This window comes from Mustela erminea, chromosome 1 (assembly GCF_009829155.1).
Source record: "Mustela erminea isolate mMusErm1 chromosome 1, mMusErm1.Pri, whole genome shotgun sequence".
Taxonomy (NCBI): Eukaryota; Metazoa; Chordata; class Mammalia; order Carnivora; family Mustelidae; genus Mustela; species Mustela erminea.
The window spans coordinates 71,810,932-71,836,357 of record NC_045614.1 but is presented as its reverse complement, the minus strand read 5'-3'; the positions used below and the strand labels follow the sequence as shown (position 1 = coordinate 71,836,357).

General features: G+C 42.4%; 2 protein-coding genes across 9 annotated transcripts in view; one reads left to right on the top strand and one right to left on the bottom strand.

The window, feature by feature from the left end:
• Positions 1-4,930: 4,930 nt before the first annotated feature.
• SS18L2 (SS18 like 2) lies at positions 4,931-7,972 on the bottom strand. The gene is made up of 3 exons (XM_032315980.1): positions 7,753-7,972; positions 7,406-7,482; positions 4,931-5,460 (listed from the first exon to the last, which is right to left on the bottom strand). Exons 1-3 carry the CDS (start codon positions 7,819-7,821, stop codon positions 5,373-5,375), a joined length of 234 nt encoding a protein of 77 aa, XP_032171871.1. The 5' UTR covers positions 7,822-7,972; the 3' UTR covers positions 4,931-5,372.
• A 3,420-nt stretch (positions 7,973-11,392) lies between these two features.
• SEC22C (SEC22 homolog C, vesicle trafficking protein) overlaps positions 11,393-25,426 on the top strand; it is a 35,090-nt gene continuing 21,056 nt past the window's right edge. The window contains exons 1-3 of one of the 8 annotated variants that reach the window (XM_032315758.1): positions 11,397-11,522; positions 14,017-14,093; positions 24,907-25,115. In XM_032315758.1, the coding sequence (XP_032171649.1) occupies positions 24,934-25,115 (182 nt within the window). In that variant the 5' untranslated portion in view covers positions 11,397-11,522; positions 14,017-14,093; positions 24,907-24,933. Of the gene's footprint in view, positions 11,523-11,569; positions 11,880-14,016; positions 14,094-24,430; positions 24,522-24,906; positions 25,116-25,426 lie in introns of those variants that run through there. The other 7 variants (XM_032315847.1, XM_032315603.1, XM_032315663.1 and 4 more) reach the window with 7 other exon arrangements.

The window sequence follows — 25,426 nt, the reverse complement described above, 5'->3', positions numbered from 1 at the left end:
GCAGGGAGCCTGCTTCTCCCTCTGCCTCTGCCTGCCTGTCTGCCTGTGCTTGCTCGCTTTCTCTCCCTCTATCACTGGCAAATAAATAAATAAATAATCTTAAATAAATAAATAAATGAAATCTTTTTTAAAAATGCAACCTTCAGGGGCGCCTGGGTGGTTCAGTGGGTTAAAGCCTCTGCCTTTGGCTCGGGTCATGATCCCAGGGTCCTGGGATCGAGCCCCACATCGGGCTCTCTGCTCTGCGGGGAGCCTGCTTCCTCCTCCTCTCTCTCTGTCTCTGCCTGTCTCTCTGCCTACTTGTGATCTCTGTCTGTCAAATAAATAAATAAAATCTTAAAAAATATATATATAAAAATGCAACGTTCACATTTAAAAAAAAAAAAAAGCACTTGATAACTTAACACTTGGAATCCCTGCAGCTTCAATATCTGGACTATTTCTCAGCATCTTGGGCCCTGCATAGTTCCCTGGTCTGTGGCTGGGTGTGGGTCCCTTTTGACTTGCCAGGTTTACTAGGAGCTCCCTGAAAGCAAGTCCCAGTGCCCCTTCTCTATTTTCCTCACTGTAGAACCCAGCACAAGACCTGGTCAAATGAGAACTCATGTTATAATTGAGTTGATGATCACATAGGCAAATACTGCTCTATAAATGGATGGGGGAGAGAGAGAGAGAGAGAGAACACTTTGGAACGCTTTGCATAGTTCTTGCTTCTGCCTGCACTGCTAGTTCCCTTGACTGTCACATGTCAGGTTCCTTGTTATTCAACTCTTAGCTGTCATGTTACCTCCTCAGGTCATTCTTGATTCCGTAATTTGAAAGTAGCCACCCAGACACTCCCCAGCACATGATCCTGTTGTAATTCTCTGTACTTATTACCATGTGAAGCTTTCCTTGATTGTTTCTATTTTATTGCTTGTCTCCCCCATAAATACAGGTTATTTATACTGTGTTGTCTTCTTTATATAAGAATAAAGTTTCCCTGAGAGCAGTGGCATTGTCTGACTTCCTCACAGCACATACTAGTGGATCAGTAAATATTTTTTGGATGAATGAGTTTATCATAAACAGAAATGAAAACAACCTCCCTTTGGACCCTAAGACTCTTACTAAAAAGATTTAGGAAGGAAAGATCCCGGTGAAGGAACAGAACATCGAGATTCCAGAGGAATCTGTAGGATTTTCATTGGGAAAAGAGGTAACAGATTAATTAACTTCCTAAAATTGCTTATATATTTTTAAAGATTTTATTTATTTATTTGAGAGAGAGAGCACGATAGGAAGGAGGGTCAAATGGAGATGCAGACTCCCTGCTGAGCAGGGAGCCCGATGCAGGACTCGATCCTGTGACTCCTGGATCATAACCTGAGCCAAAGGAAGTTGCTTAACCCACTGAGCCCCCAAGCTCCCCAAATTGCTTTTATTAGTATGGAATCAAAACCATATTAGGTGTGAGGTAGAGTAACAACAAAATGAAGATACTATGTACCCAGCTTAAGAAATATACTCAGGATCACCTTTTTTTTTTTTCAGGATCACCTTTAGTAATGGAAATTTATTACAGAGGTTCAAGAGCATATGAAATAGCCCTGAACATCATTTCCTCCCTAGCCATATTGTTACATGGGGTCCCCAAAAGTCAGACTCACTGTCAAAAAGCCTCACGAGGAAGTGGAAAAACAGCTTCACATCTTGTGGAATAAACCTGACCTCAAATTATCTGCTCTCTGTTTTATCTGCCTTATCCTCATCTCAGGAGAATGTGATAATGACAGAAGTAAATCACAGCTGCAAATCCTGGGAAGCAGGCTTGGAAATGCCAGAGAAAGGCTCAGGCCCCGTGTAGGCTAGTGGGAGATCAGCTTGACCCTGAGAGTTGGAAAAGGGTAGACAGGCTCAGTAGAGGCTTAATGTTGAAGTAGGAAGTCCTCTGAGAAGAGAAAGTGGATAATACATTCTGGTCAGGTTTGGTCTTTATCTTTTTAAATCACCTTTCACAACTATATTGATTTCTGGGTGCCTTAAGAGGAACGGCAGATACGCTTCAGGTTGTCTCTGAAGCAGACAGGTAGAGGTAAGCTGCGGCACGGATGAGGACAGCTAACTGGCCTGCCCCAGCTTCTCCAGTGTATTTCCCCAGAAAAGGGCCCTCTGGAGAGTAGGGTAAACTGTGGCTTCAATCACCTCGGCCATTTCCAGAGGCCTCTGACTGGCCCTGCTTCAGTCCTCTACACATGGACTGAAATACCTTCCAAAAGACAAAGAGAGGGAAACACGCAGGTCACAAAACTCCTTCCCTCTGAGGGAGAACTGAACTTTGTCATCAAGGCTATTGCCCCTGCTACACTTACCTCCCATAGGCCCTACTGGCTTGCTCAGAGCCCATAGTGGAACCTTTGACGCTCTGTCACAGACCCTCGCCTACCTTGCTGGTAGTGGAGCGTTTCTACAAGGTCAGACTCAGCTCATGCTGGCAGAAGCCCACCTCAGGGGCTGCCATGTGGCTTTTTATTTTCTCCTCTGACATCTAAGGCCGACTTGGCTACAAAGGCTGCTTGTTAATTCAGGGGAACTAACCCCCCTGTAGGCAACCCCAAATCAGACAGACAGTTCTGGGACATTTATATGCTTTTGAGATCATCGCCCCCCACCTCTTGCCCTCGGCGACTGAGTCCTTATTGCCTGTAGCAGTGACCTTGGTAACATATACATTTAGTGGATTTTCCTCCTTCTCTGTCTCACTCTCCTTGCGGCCCTATTCCTGCTTCCTGGGATCATCTCGCAAATAAACTATCTGCACCCAAGGTCTTGTTTCGGGCTTGTTTTAGGCGAGACCCAAATTGAAACATCAGCTGGTGCTCTCATTCCAGCTAGAGCCAAGCCATATGTAAACAAGTCAAGCTGCCCAATAAAGGGAGACAGCTGCCCAGTAAAGGGAGACAGCTGCCATCCAACTCCAGCTGATGGTTGCCATGGGGACCTGCAGGCCCAGCATTGCTAGAAATGGGAAATCCATTAATGGGAAATCCTCTCTAAATGTTAGCAACTAATTCAAAACTAAAAGCATTGCATAGTGCCCACAGTATCTGCTCATCAGGTTAGGCCTGTGAGCAGCCCACTTGGCATAGAGTATGGGCACCAACCCCCTGAACAGTTGGGATGGGGGAAGAGTCCACTAATAGGCTAGAACCCTAAGGATGGAAGAATGGGTGAGGGAGCAAAGAACAGCTTTCTTCCCAGACTTGAGAAGAGCCCAAAAGGCCAGAGCCCTGACATCATATATTAACACACACTGTTTACTTTGTGCCCTGCTCTCAATCTTACAACCTTACAACCTCAGAAGGCAGATACTACTTTCATTATCCTCATTTTATAGGAAATGAGAGCTCATTTGAGGAAATGAGAGCTCTCAGAGGTTGTGATTTGAACTGGGATTCAAAATGAGGTCTTCACTATTTACACATTATAGTCTCTCTGCGTTGCAACCTTGATTCCTAAAAAAGGAGCCAGGTTCTGGAGGTTCTAATTTTGTGTTCATTTAGGAAAATCTCCTTGCCTCATTTTACAGGTAAGTCTCAAAGACGGAAAGTTCTTTATAGATCAAAGCTAATTCAGGCAGAAGGGATGATAAAATAGGAAATCACCAGAACGCAATCCCTAATGAAGTAATAGATCAAAACTAGGTAGATCATAATTTAGGTGAAAGGCTGTTGGGCACCTGATTAATAAATCGGGTCATTCCTGATGTGATGCAAAACCAAGTATCTCTTACCTCTCATGATGTATACTTGCCAAAAATATTAGAGTTGGGAGTCCAAATGAACCTCTACCTCTACCAGTTTACAGGAAAAGTGGGCAATAGTGGGATATATTTAATGACACCACAGGGATACAACTAGGTAACTCTAGAATATGAGAAATTTTAGGGCAAATGACCTAGTTTTCCCAACAAATGGCAAAGAAGGGGAACTACTAAGTATTTTTATTGAGACTTAAGGGACATCAACATAATGTAGTGTATGAATCTTGTTCGGATCCTGAGTTAGAGAAATCAACAAAAAGACATTCTATGGGGACGCCTGGGTGGCTCAGTTGGTTAAGCGTCTGCCTTCCACTCAGGTTATGATCCCAGGGTCCTGGGATTGAGTCCCACATTGGGCTCCCTGCCTGGTGGGGAGCCTGCTTCTTCCACTGTGTCCTGCTCTCCCTGCTTGTGCGCTCTCTCTCTCTCTGATAAGTAAATAAACAAAATCTTAAAAGAAAAAAAAAAAGACATTCTATGATAACTGATGGGGCTCAGGACATACTCCTCCAAACTATGGCACCTTGGCTTACTGGACATTTTAAGCTGAAGATCGAGAAATGGCACATGTTGGAAGCACTCTCTGACCTCCCATGAAGCAGGTCATGAGACCCTCATGTGAGAGGTGCCCTCCTTATACCCAGAAGAAAGGATCATCCTTCTCTCTTAAAATGGAGGGATACTGAGAATTTGAATGAAAAGGCCATGCTAAGTTCCCACAATTTACTACACGTAGCTCATATCCTTCTGTCCTCTCAGTTTCCCACAGCTTTCCACTTTTCATCTAATCACATATAAAAATGATCAAGTTTAACTGTTTCTTTGGGTCTTCATTTCTTTATGAAGGGCTCCTATGTCACATAAAACTTAAATTTATATGCCTTTGTTAATCTGTCTTTTGGTATAGAGCCCCAGCCAAGAACTTTAAAAAGATAAGAGGAAGAAGGTATTTTTTAAAAAGTATGTTAAAAGATATTATTAGGTGATATCAAGTAATAATTAAGAATTACTATTGATTTTGTTAGCAATGATAATGGTATTATTACATATATATTTTTTAAGTCTCCACAGTTTTTCCGGAAGACCAAATGGAACACTATATGCAAATCTCTGTACTTGAAATGAGTGTTTCGTGGAAAGACAGGCTTTATTTCAAAGCAACCCAAAAATAGCCAGGTCCACAACTACAAACTGGAGGAGGGGGGAGCACACAATTACACATCCATTAGGCAGGGCCTCAGTCAGGAGTCTCGCCAGTTCCTCTTGATTCCCCACCACCTAATCAGTTTCCTCTTCAGGCTGAAACTGAAAAGTAGAATTGAAGATGCCCATGATATCTCTGTTATCCAAATACACCTATTTCAGGAAAGAGGACATCTGGAGCTTAACTATTAAAATATTTACACTGAGAATATAGTTCATTTAGTAGCTTTCTTCCCATTTTCACATTTTTAAAAGAGCCACGGAGGGCTCATTCAAGTTTTAAGCAGTTCAGTTGGTAAAGATCCTGTCTTTACTTCATAGGACATGGATTATAATCAGTAAGTCCTCAGGACAGCCAACTGAAAGATTATTCCATTGCTTTTGAAGCACTGGTCGGGTTGGCATCTGCAATGGTAGCCAAATAAATGAGATTTCTGTGTAACACATGCTGGTACCTATGGGTGAAAAGAGGCAAAAATTAGAGGCTTTGTTTTGCTGAACATGAACAAAAGACTGGAAAGGAATTTACGCACTCAGTTGGAATGGCTCATCTCTTGATTGGATGATTCAGTATCGTCAACCTCCTTGTTTAACACCAACGAAAATATATCCAGAATCTATCTGTTCTCACGTATCACTTTCATAGCTACCTCTCTGGGTCAAGCCACTATCCTTGCTATATTGGACCAGTCTCCTAGCTGGTCTCCCTGCTTTGCCTCTGCACTCCTACTCTACCCCCACATAGCAACCTAAGTGATTACTGTGCAGTTTAAGTCAAGACTTGCCATACCTCTAATTAAACCCTCCAAAGGCTCCTATTTCATTCTGAGTAAAGCTGAGCCCTTCTAGCCCTTCTGGTGGCCTACAAAGCTCTACATGATTGGGGCCTCTAGTCATCTCTCTGACCTCAGCTCCTACCACTTTCCCTTCGCCCACTGAGGTCTGGCTGAAGTCTGCCTACAGTGTCCTCTTTGCTGTGACCTGAAGCTAACTAGTGTGCTCCAGTCAAGGGGGCTTTTCCACCTAATGCTGTCTCTGCTTTATATATCTAGCTAGCTCAGCACTCCTCCTTGCCAATTAGCCTGCTTTATTCTTACTTAAAGCACTTATTAGTATGTGCCTAATTGTATGACTTCCTCCCTCTAGATTCTAGGCTCTAGAATGTAAAGTCCATAAAAGCAGAGCGGGCACCTGATTGGATAAAAAGCAGAGCTGGTTTTGATACTGATTCCCCAGTAGCTGATACAGTGTCTGGTATTCAGTAGTAGTTATAAAGTATTTGTGGAACAAAATTATAGAAGGAACAAGGCACTCTTATGTTATCATATGAGCTTACTATAGTAGTGATTCTCAATCAGGGGGTACAATTTTCTACCCAGGAAGACAAATCAGACTGGGGACTTGGGCAGGAAGCATGGCCCATGCAATGTGAAAAAGCCCACCAGAAAATTTGGTAACTTTCTTACCCACAGGTTGAGAATCACTACACCAAAATAAATATTTTGCAACTATTTTCCATATTGAAAAATGAGAGTTTACTATAAACTGCAAAAAAGTAAACTACCAGATGCCAGAACCGAATGTAAAGACTTATGCAAAGATGGCGATCTCTACTTTTCCACTGAGCTGTTCGGTGAGAACCTATAGGTGATTTTTTTTTAGGGGATGGAAAAAAGCATGGTTTTCTTAAAGATGTCTTCAGTAAAAATGAAATAATGTACTTTTCTATAATAAATGGAGCTTAATTCCTAAAAGAGACTATTTTCTCTGATTTTGGTATATAGCTAGATAGCACATTCAATTACTGTGCAGAATTTGACTTCGGCCTAATGTGGAAGTCTTTTATTGGTCCCTGTGTGCATTACGGACCAACTGCAAGTTAGAAAATGAAGGGGGTGTGGCACCTGGGTAACTCTGTCGGTTAAGCCTCTGACTCTTCATCTCAGCTCAGATCTAGATCTGAGAGTGGTGAGTGCAAGACCGGTGTTGGGCTCCGAGCCTACTTAAAAAAAAAAAAAAAAAAAAAAAAGGAACTCAGCAGTCGAATGGTCTGACCCTCTCAGGAAAAAGATAAGCTGGGGATCCATGAGGAGAAACGGGCCAGAGCTCACATCCCCTGAGACTAGTTTCCCATGTGTTCCCTTCCCCATCCCTATAGTCATCAACTGACCCGTCTACGTGAAGGAGGTTTGCCATGAGCATAAGTCAAATTTTGAAGAGGGTGCCACGTCTAACTCCAGGCTTCACAATGTGCTGTCTGTGTAGTCTTGGGCGGGTAAGTAACCTCTCTGAGCCTCACCGGCGATCAATCACGCAAGACTCCTAGTTCAGGGCAGCTGCTGTATCACCACACTGGTTTCACCCTACACTCAAAAGCCGGGGGTTGGAGCGGGTACTTACTGGACACACTCATTCGCCCGGCCTTTGTTCTGATACTCCACTATACAGCGGATGAGCTGGTCATTCTCCTCCAAAAGCTGAAAGACCAGAGAAGGGATCACTGCAGAGCGTAATCAGGACGGCCGAGAACACTGCCCTCCCCCAACTCTCTCCAATGCCGGGCTGTCCTGCCCCAGTCCCTTTGCCAACTTCGTTCCCATCTCACTCCAAACCCCTGCAAAGTCATCCCCCTACGCACACCACAAGCCTCAGCGGGGATTCCGCTCACTCCAGGAAGATTCCCGCACCCACCCGCAGCCCTTGGGATCTCAACTAAGGAACATCTCTCTGCCCGAGTTTGCGCTCACCCGCTGGATCGTCTCCTGATTGACTTCCGCCTTGCCTTTCAGCCAGTCCGGTACGAAGGCCACCGACATCCCGGGAAGCCAGGCTGGACTTGGGCCTCAAACCCTGCGGACCCCGGCACATCTAGATCAGAGCCAACCAGCTAAACGCACTACGGCCGCAGCAGGGACCCACGATAGGTGGGGCCCACGCTCTCGGCGTTGATTGGGTTCTCCCGTTGACTGGGAACAGGCGGAACGTCATTTGTGATTGGACGCGCAGGAGCAATGCTTAGAGCGTCAGTCTCGGCCCCGCCCCCGTCCCCGGGGCTTGGAGCTGTTTGCCCCTCCTTTGCATTTGCGCAGTCCTGAGGGCTAGCCTCGGGGGCGGGGTCTGGCAGGAGCAGCTCGCCTCTTAGGCGCGGTGTCCCGTCTGTCTGCGGGAGTACCTTGCCCAGGGTCACGCAGGAATCGTGGCCCGTCCAAATCCAGAAGAGGCGGGGCAGTCATATAAGAAATCAGAATTACTGAGAAAGCAAGACAGAAGCAATTACAAAGGCTGTTGAAAGGTCAATCAAGGTAGAGACTAGACCTTTGATGTCCTTAATGAAGGAAATTTCAGTGATGTGTCGAGGCAGCAGTGAGAATTGCCAGGGACAGTGAAATTCAGGAAAGGTGGAGCAAATGGGACCTTTAGAATAGGCCCCTTTCCCCAGGAAGTTTGGATGTAAAAGGGAAAAGGGAATGAAGGTGGTAGTTGGAGGGACAGAAGTTAGTGGGAGCTGAGGACTCTCACTTTAATGGTTGCTCTTTCCTCAGTGAAGGAGGCATCTGGAAGAGGGAGGGAGATGTAGAAGAGTGAAAGATCTGGGGAGCATGTGGGAGATTTCGAGGTTGGTTGTGGGAAAAATTGGAGATAGGCAAACATAGGATGCTGGACCATATTGAGGACTTGGTGGAGGTGGGCAATGTACATACGTAGCACTAATCTGTATGGCTTTGAGATTTTTTTCCAGCAACACTTACAGCTCAGGAACAGATACAGAGAAGCCAGAAGGTTGGATTTTTTCCCCAGAGTTGGAGTGCTGCCAGGCAGGTGTGACAGAAGAATTACTGCACAGTGGAGCATATTGGGAAGAAGGTGATGGAAGTGATAGACCTTGGACTTTCAGCTGATGGGAAAGAGTGGAGAGATGTGATTGGAAATAAACTTTGGAGAGAGGTGATACACAGGACAAAGTAGAAGGCCAAGTGGACTGGAGGCTTCTGCAGGCCAGAGAACAGTGGGCAGACTTCTGGGAACAGCCTAGGGACAGTCAGAGATCAGGTGTCTGCATTTGCAACTTTGGACATGGAGCTCTTCTGCGGTGATAACAGCAGTCCAGGGTGTAACCCTGGAAGTGGAGGGATGAAGAAGCCCAGAAGAGAAACCCTCTGGAGTCAGAATAGCCAGTGATTGGAGAGGAGGGCTAGTACTTCAGATGCCACATCACCTCTGTACCCAGTCCACTGAGATGCCTGGGCCACACTAGCTGCACCAGTCAGAAGGCACAAAGCCCTATTATAAAGCACTCACATTGCAGGTTCTGAGAGCCCGAGCTTCAGAACCTCTGGGTTTTTGTGGGTTTGGTGCCAATTTTTCCTTCCCCATCCAAGCCAGAGCCTTGTTTTCATGACTTGTGGTGAGAAGAACCTATCTTCATTCACTTGTGAATGCACTTTGAGGGGGAATCCTAGCTTCTTCCCAGGCCCATACAGTGAAGGGGTTTTCAATCTCCTTTTCAGTCTCCTTTGTCAGTCCCCAAAAATCCCATTGATTTTATCCTTTGTGCCTTTTATGACCTACGCTCATGATCTTTCGTCACACAGGCCAACACTGACTCAGTGTGGGAGGGGACTACACAAGAATGTGAATACCAGGAGGCAGGGATCCCTGGAGTTTGTCTTGGACTCTGTCATAACTCTCTTCTGTTTCATTTTGTAATTTTTCTCTGTCTATGTAATTGCCCTGCTTCAATTTCCACCCATGTGGTGGTGACTTTCAAAAGTCTATGTCTAGCCCGGACTGGTACATGGAATGTATATTCATGTATACATTATATATTCAACTGCCTACATTGACATCCCAACTAGAAATCTCAAAGGCGCCTCAAATTCAGTTTGTCTAAGATGGAACTAGTGGTCATTCTTCTTTCCAAAATCAGGTCCTCTTCCAGTGTTCTTTATGTCCTATGAATCCTTCCAGTATCTACCCATTCACCCAAGGCTGAAGAGTGGCATTACCCTTGAAGATACTTTGTCGCTCTTCCACATCCAAATCACCACCACGTCTTGTTGATTTTGCTGTTATGAGTGTCTGCAGACTGGCTGCTTCTCTCCCTCCTCATTGTGGCTCCAGTCCAAGCCCAAGCTCTAGCATCATCCTCTCATGCCCAGATGGCTGCACTGGCTTCCCAGCCGGACCTGTCAGAGCTTCCATGAGCCTTCTTCATTTTGTTCTTAACTACAGCAGCCAAAGTGATCTTACTAACGCAAGTTTGATCAGTTTCCCACTGTCCTAAACTTTCTACCGTGGCCTATAAGATCCTACAGACTTAGCTCTTCTCTCTAGTGGTTCTCACCCTATTCCTTACTCTCTAAACTCTTGAGTTTTTCCTTCCATGTCTTTTTTTTTTTTTTTTTGGTGGCAAAATATACATAACATAAAATTTACCAGTTTAACCATTTTAACTTTTATTTATTTTTTTAAAAAAGATTTTTTTTATTTATTTGAGAGAGAGTGAGCAAGAGAGAGCACGAATGGGAGGGGCAGAAGGAGAAGCAGACTCTCTGCTGGGTAAGGAGCCTGACATTGGGCTCACTTCCAGGACCCTGGGATCATGACCTGAGCTGAAAGCAGATACCTAACCAAGCCACCCAGGCGCCCCCACTTTAACCATTTTTAAATATACATTTCTGTGACATTTAAAATTTTCCGTTGTTGTGCAGCCATCCCTACCATCCATTTTTCAGAGCCTTTTCACCTTCCCCAGCTGAAATTCTGTGCCTGTTAAACACTAGGTTCTCACGTACTACCCTGATTCTTTTCATCCCTCCAAGGAGCCTCCCTATTCTTTAAACATACGCTACCCTCTGTCTGAAACACTCTTCTTTCCCCCTTTGCCTAGTTAGCTACTAGTCAGCAGGTGTCACATTCTGAAGGAAGCCTCCTCCTACTCTCAAGTTCAGACCAGAACCTCCTGTAACTTCCCTGAAAAACCTCGCTCTTCTCTGAAGAACACATACCTCAATTTGTATTTGAACATATGTGTAATTGTTTGTTTGATGGGTGCTCTCTCTCTGCCCTCTCTTAACATAGTTTTTAGTGTCAGGAGTTCCTCGTTGTGTCCCCAGTGCCTAGTAGAGTGTCTGGCGCAAAGCAGGTGCTCCAAATTTGTTGGACGAAAAGTAAATGGACGAATTCTGCTCCTCTGCACTGGACCATCCATCTGTGATATGAATGCCTCCATCCCCAGATTGGGATGTGTCCCTCGGGGTCGGACTTTAGCACCTCATCCAGTGTGGCAGGAGGCTGTGCTCTTTGGTTTGCCTATCTTGCCTATTTTGCTTCCCGCCCAGGGGCGCAGACAGCGGAACACACACACAGCTGGGGCGTGTCGCGCAATTACGCGGAACCTCCCTGCCTCGGCACGTCAGTTGCGGACTCTACCCCGGCAGGAATCGTGCTTAGACCGAGAAGTCTCCTGGCACCTCCGGACGTGGGAATTACAGGCTTGGACATCAAACCCAGGAGGGTGAGAGCCAGGAGATGGGAATTAAGTTGGGAGGCGCGCGCGCCCCTGCCACACCCCCTCTACATTTGGGTTGCAGCCCTTTAAGAACCCGCTCATTCAAGATTCCTCCGGGACCGGCGGGGAAAGCGCTCCGGGATTGGTCTGTTCGGGTGAGGGTGTCGCTTAGCAGCAGCGAATGGAGAATTCAAGACTTGCGCATGCGTACCACCGCCTACCTGCGCCTGGGCCGCCAGTGACCTGGGCCGGGTCCGCCCGGTGGGCCGAGGTTGCAGAGGAGGCGGCGGGTGGTACCGCGGCGAGGCGGCGAGGCGGCGCGACGGGCGGGCGCCGACTCCCGGAGGCCGCCGTCGGGGCGAGGTGAGGGCTAGCGGGCGGAGGCGGGCGCCGCGGCCCGTTAGCCTAAAGCGGGCGGGGTCGGGTGTGGCGCAGGGCGGGCCTGGAGATGGAGGCGGCCCCGGGCCCGCCCCGCCCTCTGGCCGGGCTTAGCCCCACCCGGCTTCGTGGGGCTTCCTGGAGCCGTCTGCTCCCCTGTCTTCCTCCCCCGGCTGCTCTCCGGACTCAGGGAGAACCGAGGCGCGCGCCTTCAGGAACCCTCAGCTGACAGATGCGCGTCGAGCGCTGCTCCCAATGGGATGAGAAGGGGTGTGTCCAAGTGAGAGAGGGGGCGATCGTTCCCTTGATTATCCACGAAGCCCCTGTCAGAGTACTGTTTAATTTTAATAGCAAAGTTTCCTTACCATACTGAAATTATACGATTTGGGTTACCAAATACTGGATGCATTGGACCAGCTTTTCCGAACTATCAGGTGTAGGAGGTGATGTACATCTGTGTCTATTATAGACTTACATCTAGACCTCAGGAGACGGAAGGATAAAAAACAATCTGGGGAAAAAGGTTTTTAGAAATCAGAGCCACAAAAGAATATTCCCAGTGGCCAAAAGTAATTGGTGAAATTTGCTACAGGATCAGAACAAAAAAATAAGCTTCAGACTAATGGGTAACGTAATTTTAATTAAGGTTTACCAAGGAATTCATCCTGATAAAGGGAATTTTAGTAAAATTAGAATGTAGAATAATTGAAAGTGGTTTAATATTGGTAAATCTAATTAAGTTGATATAATAGAATTTGCTCTGGAAAATACATTTTAGACGATGGTTATTATAGATCTGTATGTGTTGACAACACAGAAGACATCTGGAGTCGGAAAGTTTTATTCTTAGAAGGAGCTTCAGAAACCAGCTGCATCCAAAAGGTGATTGATGGTCAGGGAGGAAAACTGACTTAGTCAAAGAAACACAATGAGTAAGGAACAATTGTAACAAGTGTAACCCTAGGCCTCTGTTCCTTCTATTAACAGGTCTCTGATTAGTTGAGTAGTAAGTAATGCTCTAGCAGAAAGTAGGTGTAATCCCAAAGACTGGATTTAGAGAGGCAGAATAAAGTGAAAAGGTTACACAGGCTTTTGAATATTTTGAGTAAGGGAAGTTTGTTTTTGAATCCTGGCTCTATCACTTATGCCTTTGAAACTACAGTTTTCCCACCTGTTCAGTGTAGATTATGATTATTAGATTATCTACCTCATAGATAGTTATTAGCATTAAATAACATTATCAGTTTAAAAGTTCCTAGCATAATGCCTCGCATCTAATATTAGCTGCTATCAAGTTCAGTCCCCTACTCTTCTTAGCTCCTATCAAAGAATTGACCTCAACCCACCCACCCTCCATACTGTCCCCAACCAACATGGTACAAAGGAGCCTGAATGATCTTAATTGGGTAACCAGTTCTCAAGTCTTGTGGCTGAAGATGAATTCAGTAAGGATGACATAACTCAGTATTGTTTTCTGCATTGTATATTCGAGGAGTGGGTAGTATGCCTTATGGTCAAGACTTTGTTTGAATATTTGAGTACCGAATAAAACTTTTTTTGTTTGTTTTTGTTAATCTTTTGCAAGGCCTGGTCATGACCGGGTCATTTAATGTTTTTCTTTCACGTTTTCTTTCTCTCTCTCTTTTGGAGGGAGGAGGAGGAGGAGGAAAAGTATATGTGGTAGGGATTTGAGAGAGGGCTAAGTGTAAGGGGGGAGGAGAAAAACCAGTGGGAACAAGGGTGGCTTCCAGCTTGGTACAAAGTCTTTGCTGGTAGAAGAGGGATAATCTATGACATGAGCAGTTTATAAATAGATGCTGAGAAGAGGATTTAGGGAAAGGGGGATGCAGATTACGATATAATTTTCATAAAGCCTAATAGTAACTTGGGTGCTGTAATTGTTTACTAATTCAGTTTCTACTTTAAAAAAATCTATTTATATAAATTTTTTTTCCTCTCTAAGTAAAAATTTATTGTGGAACAGTGCTCAAAATATGGATCAGAATATGGCAAGATCTGAAAACCCACATTTCTTTTCCCAGTGGGAAAAAATAAAGCAGCTTTTAGGTCATTCATTCATTTGCTTAGCAGTTTTTACTGAGACCTTCCTCATGTGTGCCAGGCATGGTGTCAGGTTATGAGTCCTACTGACCTGTAGAAGCAGCTGGGAAGACCTGGAAGACAAACTAGTGTCTCTGTGTGAGTACTCCGAGGTTACTTTTGTCCTTATATAATGGATAATATATTTTTTTCTTTAATTGTGGCATGATTTTCCAGATTTATACCACTACTTATTGTTTTTTAAACTGAATACAAGTTATTGGTAAACAGCTTTTATTTTAATTAATTCTCAGATTAGAGTACCTTCCAGTTTGGAAATGTCATGTAGTTATGGAGCTGCTCGCTATAAAACACGTTTTTCTTTTTTTTTTTTTTTTTTAAGGTTTTATTTATTTATTTGACAGAGAGAGATCACAGTAGGAGAGAGGAAGGGAAGAGATCACAGAGAGAGAGGAAGGGAAGCAGGCCCCCTGCTGAGCAGAGAGCCCGATGTAGGACTTGATCCCAGGACCCTGAGACCATGACCCGAGCCGAAGACAGCGGCCTAACCCACTGAGCCACCCAGGCGCCCCTGTTTTTCTTTTTTTTAAAAGATTTTATTTATTTATTTGACAGAGACACAGCAAGAGAGGGAACACAAGCAGGGCGAGTCGGAGAGGGAGAAGCAGGCTTCCTGCCAAGTGGGGAGCCTGATGCTGAGGCACCATCCTAGGACCACAGGATCATGACCCGAGCCAAAGGCAGACGCCTAACAACTAAGCCACCCAGGCACCCCATAAAACATGTTTTTCAACATTTGCACATAAATCATTGAAACTATAGTTAAGTAGCAGAAAAGATTATTGCCTACTTATAGAGATATTTGAAAATGACACTTAAACATAAAAAGCCTCATTTAAGTAAATGGTATAAAGACTTTAAGTTAATACTTTTTTCTTCAAATTTTATTTAAAAGTAATTATAAGAAGTTGCCAAGATACTATCGGGAGGTCCCATATACCTTTTACCTAGTTTCCCCCATTGGTTACATCTTACATAATAAGGATGGTACAATATCAAATCTAGGAAATTAACATTGATATAAAGTATATATAGTTCCATGCCACTTTACCACATGTGTAGTTTCCTATAACCACCATGGCAGTCAAGATACAGAATTGTTGCTTCACCACAAAGATCTTCCTCTTGTTCTCCTTTCTAGTCACACTCATTCCCCTCCTCCTCACCAACCCTAACCCTTGGCAACCACTAATCATTTCTCCATCTCTGTAATTTTGTCATTCTGAGAGTGTTACATAAAAGGATTCCTATGATACGTGACCTTTTGAGATAGGGTTTTTTTGTTGTTGTTGTTCCACACAGTGCTTTTGAGATCCATCCGAATTGTTTTGAGTTTCAATAGTTTCTTTCTTTTTACTGCTGAGTAGTATTCCATTATATGAATGTACTGTTGTTGTTTTTTTAACCATTCACTATTTTTAGGATATTTAGTTGTTTCCTGTTCTTGACTGTTATAAATAAAGCTGTTAAGAACAATTGTACACAGGTGTTTGTGGGGACATAAATTTTCATTTCTTGAGATAAATGCCCAGCAGTGTGATTGATAGATCATTTGTTAATTGCATGTTTAGTTTTAAAAGACACTGCCAAACTACTTTCCCCAAGTGGCTGTTCTGTTTTGTAGTAACATATGAGAGATTCAGTTCCTATGCATGCCTTCCCAGCATTTGATATTTTCACTTTAAAAAATTTTAGCTGTTCGGGGCGCCTGGGTGGCTCAGTGGGTTAAAGCCTCTGCCTTCAGCTCAGGTCATGATCCCAGGGTCCTGGGATCGAGCCCCGCATCGGGCTCTCTGCTCCGCAGCGAAGCCTGCTTCCCTTCCTCTCTCTGCCTGCCTCTCTGCCTGCTTGTGACCTCTGTCTGTCAAATAAATAATAAAATCTTTAAAAAAAAAAATTTTAGCTGTTCTCATTGGTATGTAGTATTATCTCATTTTGATTTTAAGTTACTTTTCCCTTAATTGCTAGTGATGCTGAACATGTTTTCATGTGCTTTTTTGCCACCTGTGTATTCTTTTTGGTGAAATGTCTGTTCATGTACTTCACCCATTTTCTAATTAGATTGTTTTTTTACTGTTGAATTTTGAGAGTTCTTTATAGATTCCAGTTATATAGATATCTGTATATCAGATATGTGGTTTAAAAAATATTTTCTCCTAGTCTCTGGATTGCCTTTTCATCCTTTTCGCTGAAGGTTTTGCAGATTGAATATTTTTAATTTTGATGAAATCCAATTTACTGTTTTTTCTTTTGTGGATTATGCTTTTGGTCTCATGTCTAAGAACTCTTCTCCAAGTCCTGAAGATTGCCTCTTATATTTTCTTCCATTTTTATAGTTTTATTTTTTAAGATTTACATTTATGACCCATTTTGAATTGATTTTTATGTAAGGTGTGAGGTTTAGGTCAAGAATTTTTTTCCTTATAGATATCCATTGCTACAGCACCAACTATAGAAAAACTGTCCTTACTCCACTGAATTGGTTTTGCACCATTGTCAAAAATCATTTGGCTATACTTCCGTAGGTCTATTTCTGTATTGTCTATTGATATTTGTTTCTGTTCCTCTGCCAGTAGCACTCAATCTTGACTAGTATAGCTATATAATAACTCTTGAATAGGATAACATGGTTCCTTCCACTTTATTCTTTTTCAAAATTGTTTTAGCTATTTTAGTTTCTTTGCCTTCCCACATAAATTTTAGAATAGGTTTATCTATCTTTACAAACTGTCATTCTGTTGTTTTTATAGGAAGTGCATTTAACCAGTGTATCAATTTGGGTCAGAATTAACATCTTTACTACACTGAGTCATCCAATCCATGATCATGGTATTTTTCCTCATTTATTTAAGACTTCTTTGATTTCTTTCAGCAGTGTTTTGTAGTTTTCAGCATAGAAGCCCTATAGATGTTGAGTTAAATTTATACCTAAGTATTTTATTTTAAAAATTATAGCTTCATTGAGATTTTTTTGGCATAATTGTACATTGGAATAATTGTTTGTTTTTTTTTTAAAGATTTTATTTATTTATTTGACAGAGAGAGATCACAAGTAGACAGAGAGGCAGGCAGAGAGAGAGAGAGGGAAGCAGGCTCCCTGCTGAGCAGAGAGCCCGATGCGGGCCTTGATCCCAGGACCCTGAGATCATGACCCGAGCCGAAGGCAGCGGCTTAACCCACTGAGCCACCCAGGCGCCCTGGCATAATTGTTTTTAATTTTGTTTTCTATGTGTTCTTGCTAGTTTATAGAAATAGTTGATTTCTTTTTAAAAAGATTTATTTATTTATTTATTTGACACACAGAGAAAGATCACAAGTAGGCAGAGAGACAGGCAGAGAGAGAGAGAGGAGGAAGCAGGCTCCCCGCAGAGCAGAGAGCCCACTTCAGGACCCCATCTCAGGACCCTGAGATCATGACCCGAGCCAGAGGCAGAGGCCTTAACCCACTGAGCCACTCAGGCGCCCTACAGTTGATTTTTGTATGTTGATCTTACATCTTGCAACGTTTTTGAATTCATTAGTTCTGGGAGGTGTTTTGGTAGGCTCCTCAGGATTTTTCATGTAGATTGTTATGTCATTGGCAAATAAGAGTAGTTTTGTTTCTTCCTTTTGTATCTGTATGCCTTTTATTCTGTTTCTTGCCTTATTGCACTGGGTAGAACTTCTAGTAATATATTTAATAGTAACTGTGAGCACAGACATCATTGTTTGATATCTGATATTAGAGGGAAAGCATTCCGTCTTTTTTTTTTTTTTAAAGATTTTATTTATTTATTTGACAGAGAAAGATCACAAGTAGGCAGAGAGGCAAGCAGAGAGAGAGAGAGAGAGGAGGAAGCAGGCTCCCTGCTGAGCAGAGAGTTTGATGCGGGACCGATCTCAGGACCCTGAGATCATGACCTGAGCCGAAGGCAGTGGCTTAACCCACTGAACCACCCAGGCGCCCCTTTTATTTTTTTTTTTAAGCATTCCGTCTTTAACCATTAAGTATGATGTTAGCTGTAGGTTTTTTGTAGATGTTCTTTACCTCACTGAGGAAGTTCACCTCTCTTTGTATTTTGCTGAAGATTTTATCATGAAGAAGTGTTGAATTTCGTTAGATGTCCTTTCTATATTAATTGATATCATTGTGTGATTTTTTTTTAGCCTGTTAATATAATGGATTATAGTGACTGATTTTACTATGTTTACCCAGCCTTGCATCCTTGGAATAAATCTCACTTGGTTATGGTGTCTAATTCATTTTATTATATTGCTGAATTCTTGTTGCTAATATTTTGTTAAGGATTTTCACATATAAGTTCGTGATGATTATTGGCCTATAGTTTTCTGGGTTTAACATCAGTGTGATATTGTCTTCATAAAAAGAATTTAGAATTGTTTCCTCTTTTATTTTTTGAAAGAGATTGTGCAGAATTGGTGTTAATTCTTCGTTACATTTTTTACACATTCAGTAGAATCCTCCAGTGAAACTGTCTTGGCTTGAAGATTGTAGAAGTTCTAAAATTACACATGAAAATTTCTCAATAGGAAGTTTGGTTATAAGATTGTTTAAATTACCTATTTCATATTGGGTGAATTGTGGTAATGCTTTTTGAGGAACTGACTATTTCATCTACATTGTCAGATTTATGGATGTAGAGTTGTCTATAGTATTCCCTTGTTATTTTTTCTAATATTAGGATTTGGTGCTATAAATTTCCCTCTTAACACTACTTTAGCTGTGTCCCACAAATTTTGATAAGTTTTCCTTTTTATTCAGTGTATTTTTAAATTTCCTTTGAGACTTCCTTTTTGACTCATGCGTTATTTAAAAATGTGTTGTGTAATTTGTAAGTGTTTGGAGGTTTTTAGTACCTCTCTGTCATTACTTTTTAGATTGATTATATTGTGGTCCCAGATCACACTCTGTATGCATTTTAAAACATTTGTTGAGGTTTGTTTTATGGCCCACGTCTATCTTGCTGTATGTTCTGTGGGTCCTTGAAAGGAACTCTCTTGCTGGATGCAGTGTTCTTTAAGTGTTGATTACATACTTTCGTTGATAGTGTTGTTGAGATCTTCTGTATCTTTGCTGGTTTTCTATCGATTGTTGAGAAAGTAATGTTGAAGTTTTTAACTGTAGTTGTGGATTAGTCTATTTCTCCTTTAACTTTATCAATTTTGCTTCACCTATTTTGTTTGGTGCATATATGTTTAGTTTTATGTCTTCTTGGTAGATTTACTCTTTTATTATTATGTAATATTCTCCATCTTTGGAATTTTCTTTGAAGTGTACTTTATCTGATTTTAATGTAACTCATTCTTTTCTTTTCTTTTTTTTTTTTTTTTTTTGAGATTGTGAGAGAGAGAGAACATGGGCTGGGGCAGAGGGAGAGGGAGAGAGAATCCTCAAGCAGATTCCCTGCTGAGCACAGAATCCAATGCAGGCCTGGATCCCAAAACCCTGAGATCATGACCTGAGCCGAGATCATGACCTGAGCTAAAATTAAGAGTTGGATGCTTAACTGACTGAACCACCCACATGCCCCACTCTTTCTTTTGATTAATATTTGCATGGTATATTTTTTTCTATTCCTTTACTTTCAATTTACCTATATTGTTATATTTGAAGTAAATTTCTTAGAGAAAGTAAATCATTGGGTCATGTCTTTTTTAGTATATGTGCTGCCGAAGCGAGCACGGGTCATGTCTTTTATCAACTCTGTCAATCTCTGTCTTTAATGTATATTTAGACCATTTATATTTGATGTAATCATTGATATATTATAATTTAAGTATGCTCTTTTTTGTTTTCTGTTTATTGTTTTTTGATCCTGTGATCCTGCATCCCTGTGAATAATTCAGATGTCTTTTAGAATTCCATTTGTATTTATGTATAGTGTTTTTAAGGTATCTCTTTTTATAGCTTTTTCAGTGGCTGCTCCAGTATACAGCTACAGTGTACATATGTATGTAATTATATGTATATGCATGCTTATATACGTATACATGCTTATACACGCATATATATATATATATGTCTACGTGTGTGCATATTTATGACTTATCATAGTCTTCTGAAGTTAGCATTTTACCATTTCAAGTGAAGCATAGAAACTTTACCTCCCTTTGTATCTCTGTACCCCCTAAACATTTCCTCTGAAATATTTCATCTAAATACATTGAGAGCACCAGAAACGTTATAGCCATTGCTTCAATCATCAAACATAATATACAAAACTTATAAGAAGGATAGTGTCTTATATTTTCCCATGTTTTTATTCTCTCTGTGGTGTTTTCTTTTTTCCTAAGATTCTTTCTTTTATTATTTCCTTTCTGTTTAGAGAACTCCCTTTAGCCATTCTCTTAGAGCAGGTGTGTTGGTAACAGATTCTCTCAGTGTTCTTCATCTAAATATAGTTTAGTTTTCCTTTCATTCTTGAAGGATATTTTGCTGAAAATACAGGATTCTAGGTTGGCAGTTCTTTTAGCACTTGAGAAATATGTTTTCTTTGGACCTCCATGGTTTCGATGAGAAATTTGCTGGCATTTGAATTGGTCCCCAACCTCCCCCCCAATATTTTTTCTTGCTGCCTTCAACATTTTTTTTGTCTCCAGTTTTATCAAGAGTGACTGTTGTATTTGTTGGCATGGATTTCTTTAGGTTTATCCTTTTTGGGATTTATTCTGCTTTTTGAATCTGTTGGCTTATATTTTTTGTCAAATTTAGGAAATTTTCTGATCTCTCTGAATATTTTTTCAGTCCTGTTCTCTTTCTCTTGTGCTCCAGTGACATGTGTGTTAGATAATTTGTTATAGCTCTACATTCCCTGAGGCTCTGTATAATATTTTTCAATCTAATTTCTCTCAGATTGTTCAAATTAAGTATTTTTTTTTGTTCTGTCTTCATGTCTACTGATTTGAATCATTCTTCTGTCCCCTCCATTTTGCTGTTGAGCTCATCTATTGAATTTTTTTACTTCTAGAGTTTTTTAAATTCTGAAACTTCCATCTGGTTTTTATATCTTCTGTTTCTTTGCTGCGACTTTTAATTTTTCATTTGTTTCAAGTTTGTTTATAATTGCTCATTGAAGCTTTTTTATGATAGTTACTTTAAAGTCTATCATCTTGTTGTTAGCATCAGCTGATGGTCTCTTCTTACTCAAGCTGAGATTTTCCTGGTTCTTAGTATGGCCAGTGAATTTTTATTGAAACCCAGACATCTTGGATGTTATGTTACAAGACTCTGGATCTTACTTGGATCTGTTTTAGTTGGCCTTTATGTTAGCAGGGAAGTGGGAACACTATCTCATTACTGCCAAGTGGGAATAAAAGTTCAGGTTTCCCCACTGGGCCTCTTTTTGGCTCCCTGGAGGAAAGGGGCTACTCATTATTGCTGGGCAGAGATAGGAATTCTGTCTCCTTAATGATACAGTGGGAGAGGTTGGCTCTTTGCTGCCTGTAGCTCCCTGCCTGGTCTTCTCTGACATGCCAGCAGCATGGAGAGTTGTGGGGGGCACCTTATTAGTGCCAGGTAAGAGTAGAAGTCTGGGCTCTTAATTCAGCCTTTATTGTAGATATATGATGGCTACAGTTTTTCTTTGGTGTTTAACTGGAGTGAAATGTTTTTGTCTAAAACTTTTCTGTTTTGCTGGGCTGCATGCACCTTTCCTGCTTCATTGGATAGAGAGAGGCTTTTTTTTTTTTTTTTTTTTAAATTGTTGGGTCTTTTTTTTCTCCTCCTCCTTCTTTTTTTGTCTTCATTGGCATTTTTGAGTTGCCAGCTTCTCCAGCACCAAGACCGGGATATATGAGGCAAAAAGAAAACTGAGCAAGCTCACACAACTGTCATTTCCCAGTTCCCAAAGTCCCTCGCCAGTCTGCCACCTTCTCTCCACCTTTCAGATGTTTATGTTTATCTCATATATAATGTCCATGGTTTTTAGTACTATTAGTGGGAGTAGGAAAAAGTACTTAAACGCCACCTTCAGAAGCAGAGGTCCTCAGTTCATTCTTTTCGAGCAGTGATCAGATCTCTTATCCAAGTATAGACCATCTCATAATAGCTCATAACCTGAATTTGCAAACACCAGATCCCTACAGTATACAAAGCTCTTACCAGGCCCTGCGAAGACACAAAGATGAGCCTTTCCCTGTTTGTATTAAGGTTTTTTTCATCTTTTCGAATACAAAGTACATGTCACAGAGGAATAAAATGCTCTTTTCTCTGTTCTTAGACACTTCCTCGGCTGTGTGTAAAATCCTTCCATGCCTCAGGTAGCTGCCGTCCTATATGCTTACACACTCATACATGTACACAAACACAGGTGACCCTTAATATCACTGTCCCCTTCTTGTAAGCATCATAAAAATTTTAAAATAAATGGATGTGGGTTTCATTAGTTTACAGTACTACTAACTTGATAGAACTGACTAATGGTTTTATCTATCTTGAATGCTATTGTTTGAGGAGAGGCAGGTTTTATCACCAAAAGGATCAAGAGGGTGAAGAAGAGAGCCTGGAGGGGATGTTTGGGTCCTTTAGAGAGTGGTAGAACTGGTTCTTCGATTACTATCACTTGGAAAGTTCACTGTTTTCCTTTCTTACTGGTTTACATCAATACCTGGCACATAGTAGACGTTCTATAAAAATAGCACTAGAGAGGATATTGGAGGTTGACAGTTGGAATACACGCATACTGTTTTCCCTTAAAGAGCTCAGAATTTACTCAGCCCCCTAGAAAGTACCTTTCTTATTTTACCTTGGGGTGTTTCTGTCCTGTCTCTGACTCTCTTGGTATTTCATGGATTCATATTCTCTCTCTCTCTCTCTCTTTCTCTATCTCTCTTTCTCTCTCTCCTTTATTAGGTTGGTGGTGGGGAAGTGGGGAGGGTGGGAGGAGTACTCAGCGTCTTTAAATCTTGGCCTAGCATTCTTGTTGAAGTTGTTGTTCTTTCTTATCAAGTAGTGTGCTCAGAAACATCTTCATTACAGGGATTCTTAAACACTTGTCTACTGCATTGCAGAATGGCTGTACCTTGCATTCACCAAAATAACACTGTTGTCAAGGTAACAAGCAAGTTGCGGTTCTTGTTTCGCCACTAAATCCTAGTCTCACATTGATCTTTTAGTCTTCCCCTGTCTCTATCAGGGATTTGTGCCCATAAATCTTTAAAAATTTATTTCTAAATTAAATATTTCAAACATTCATGAAAGTATAAGAAGGTAACCTCCATACATCCAAGCCCTGGTGACCTCTTCGGTGCTCGAGGTCTCAGAAGCGGAAGTATTGGCCAAACAGCTGTGGTATAGCCCACAGGGCCTTCTGGCCATTGGCCAGGCCCTGCTAGCCCTGCTGGGAACTTAGCACTTTTGTGTGTGGAGGTATTTTTCCTGGGGCTTTTCACATTTTTATTCCTCAATGGAATATGTGGGGAGATGGGACAATGGACTTGGTAGGATCTGTTGGCTTATAGACTAAGTTTTCTTTTTGCCTTCTCTTGTTTTTATACCATTGCAGTCTCTTCATGGGTAAAATGGGAATAATTATTCGTTTATACATTCTAGATATGGTCTTTATTCTTAAAACTTACACTTAGGTAATAGAAATGCAAATTAGCAAAATAGAGAACAAAGAGATAAGTAGATGTACTTCTGACTGGACAAGTCTGGGAAAGGTTTCATGGAAAGGGTGGATTGGAGACAGTCCTTGACCTGGATTTGGATATGAGGAGATCAGAGGAGTAGCAGACACAGGCAGAGAATACATCGAGCCACAGAGGTGAAGAGAAGAGTGTGCATCAGAGGGGTACCCCTTTCTTCCTGCTTATAGGAAATGAAAGGTCAAATGAGGTTACATCTTTGGAGTTCTTTGAAAGGAAAGTCTACCAGCATCTGTATCTATTAACAGCCCATCAGGTAGAGGACCTCACAAACCCAGTTTGGGAAACAGGATGTGTAGGTTCATGGAAAGAGCCATTAAAGCTGCAGTGGCCACCTCACTGATCTCTGGTGGTGGGGCTACCATGGCCTGCGTGTGTAGGTTGTGCCCTGTGCCAGCATCTGCAGAGTTAACGGCTGGGGCTAAAACCTAGCCAGGCTCTGCTAGCAGAACTGGTCCAGGCTGTTTCCACCCTGAGAAGCACCTTGTTCTGATTTGCCAAGGGCACCATGAGGGCTCAGAATCTATTTCCTTTTGTCTCTTACTAGTGCCCACATATTGTGACCAAATATTTAGGATCTCACTGTAATATAATTTGCTAAATGACTTCCTTTAGCCATCTGTAGGGACTCAGTCATCATTTTGAAGAGTGGCTTGGTATCAGATGTTTGCAGAAATACAGGAGGACATACTCTGTCTTTCAGTTCCATTTTTGCCTTCTGTTCTCCCCACCACCAACTCAGGTTGATGATCAGAATCCCTTTACTGCAGGTGAGGATAAGACAACTAAACTGTTCAACACCTACTTCCCCCGGTGACCTGAAATGCGCAGGGCACTGGACCCCACCCCTACTGCTTCCAGGTCAGGTGCCTCCAGTCCCTTTGGGGCCATCTTGCTACCCGTGTCCCGGCTACCCACCTGTCATTGCTGTTGCTCCTGAGCCTTTCTGGTGAAGCTTCCTTGCTTCCCTATTCCTTTCTCCCTCATCCTAGTTGGTTTCATTCTGGAAGGGGAGAGATTCATTAGAAGGAAAAGCAGGGTTACAGGTGAGGAAGAGACAGGAAGGAAAATGAAGGAGGAAGATAGGGAGCAACATAGCAGTAGAGGCCAGGAAAGTAGTAATACAGGCAGCATCTGCAATTCCAGTGGGGGTGAGGGTGAAACCGCCAGAATGAGGTTTCAGGCACAGGGATGTTTCTGTCACTATCATCTGCCTTCAGTAACAAGATGACCTTGCTTTCCTCAGGTGTCCTCATGACTTCCCCTGCAGACCATGTCTATGATCCTTTTTGCCTGTGTGGTGAGGGTGAGGGATGGACTGCCTCTCTCCGCCTCCACTGACTTTTACCACACCCAAGATTTTCTGGAATGCCGGAGACGGCTCAAGACTTTAGCCTTGCGACTGGCCCAGTACCCAGGTCGAGGTTCTGCAGAGGGATGTGACTTCAATATACAGTAAGCAAGCATGCTCACTTTTTCAGAACATCTGCAAACTTCGGTTTACTTTGAAGCATGTGTGGGGATAACATTAGGTGATCACATGCTGTGTCACGAGTGGGTCTGCTGTCAGATAGTGGTCTGAGGTGGTGTGGATTTACAGCCAGAAAATTAAGGGAGCATGATTGCCCCCCCTCCTCGCCCCCCACGGAGCTGCTGCTCCTACTCTTGCCCTTCTGTTAGTGTGTGGGCTCCGGGGGCTCAGGGGCAAAAACTGAACTGTACCTGAAACCACCTTCCTCTGTGTCCCTTCCTCATTATGCTCTGAT

What these genes read in the sequence shown, in the direction of transcription:
- SS18L2 (XM_032315980.1), bottom strand. Translation starts at nt 7,821, where the DNA reads ATGTCGGTGGCCTTCGTACCGGACTGGCTGAAAGGCAAGGCGGAAGTC. An exon ending in ATCAGGAGACGATCCAGCGG is followed by an intron (nt 7,483 to 7,752) that starts GTGAGCGCAAAC and finishes CTGGTCTTTCAG; the next exon opens with CTTTTGGAGGAGAATGACCA. An exon ending in CGGGCGAATGAGTGTGTCCA is followed by an intron (nt 5,461 to 7,405) that starts GTAAGTACCCGC and finishes TTTCACCCATAG; the next exon opens with GTACCAGCATGTGTTACACA.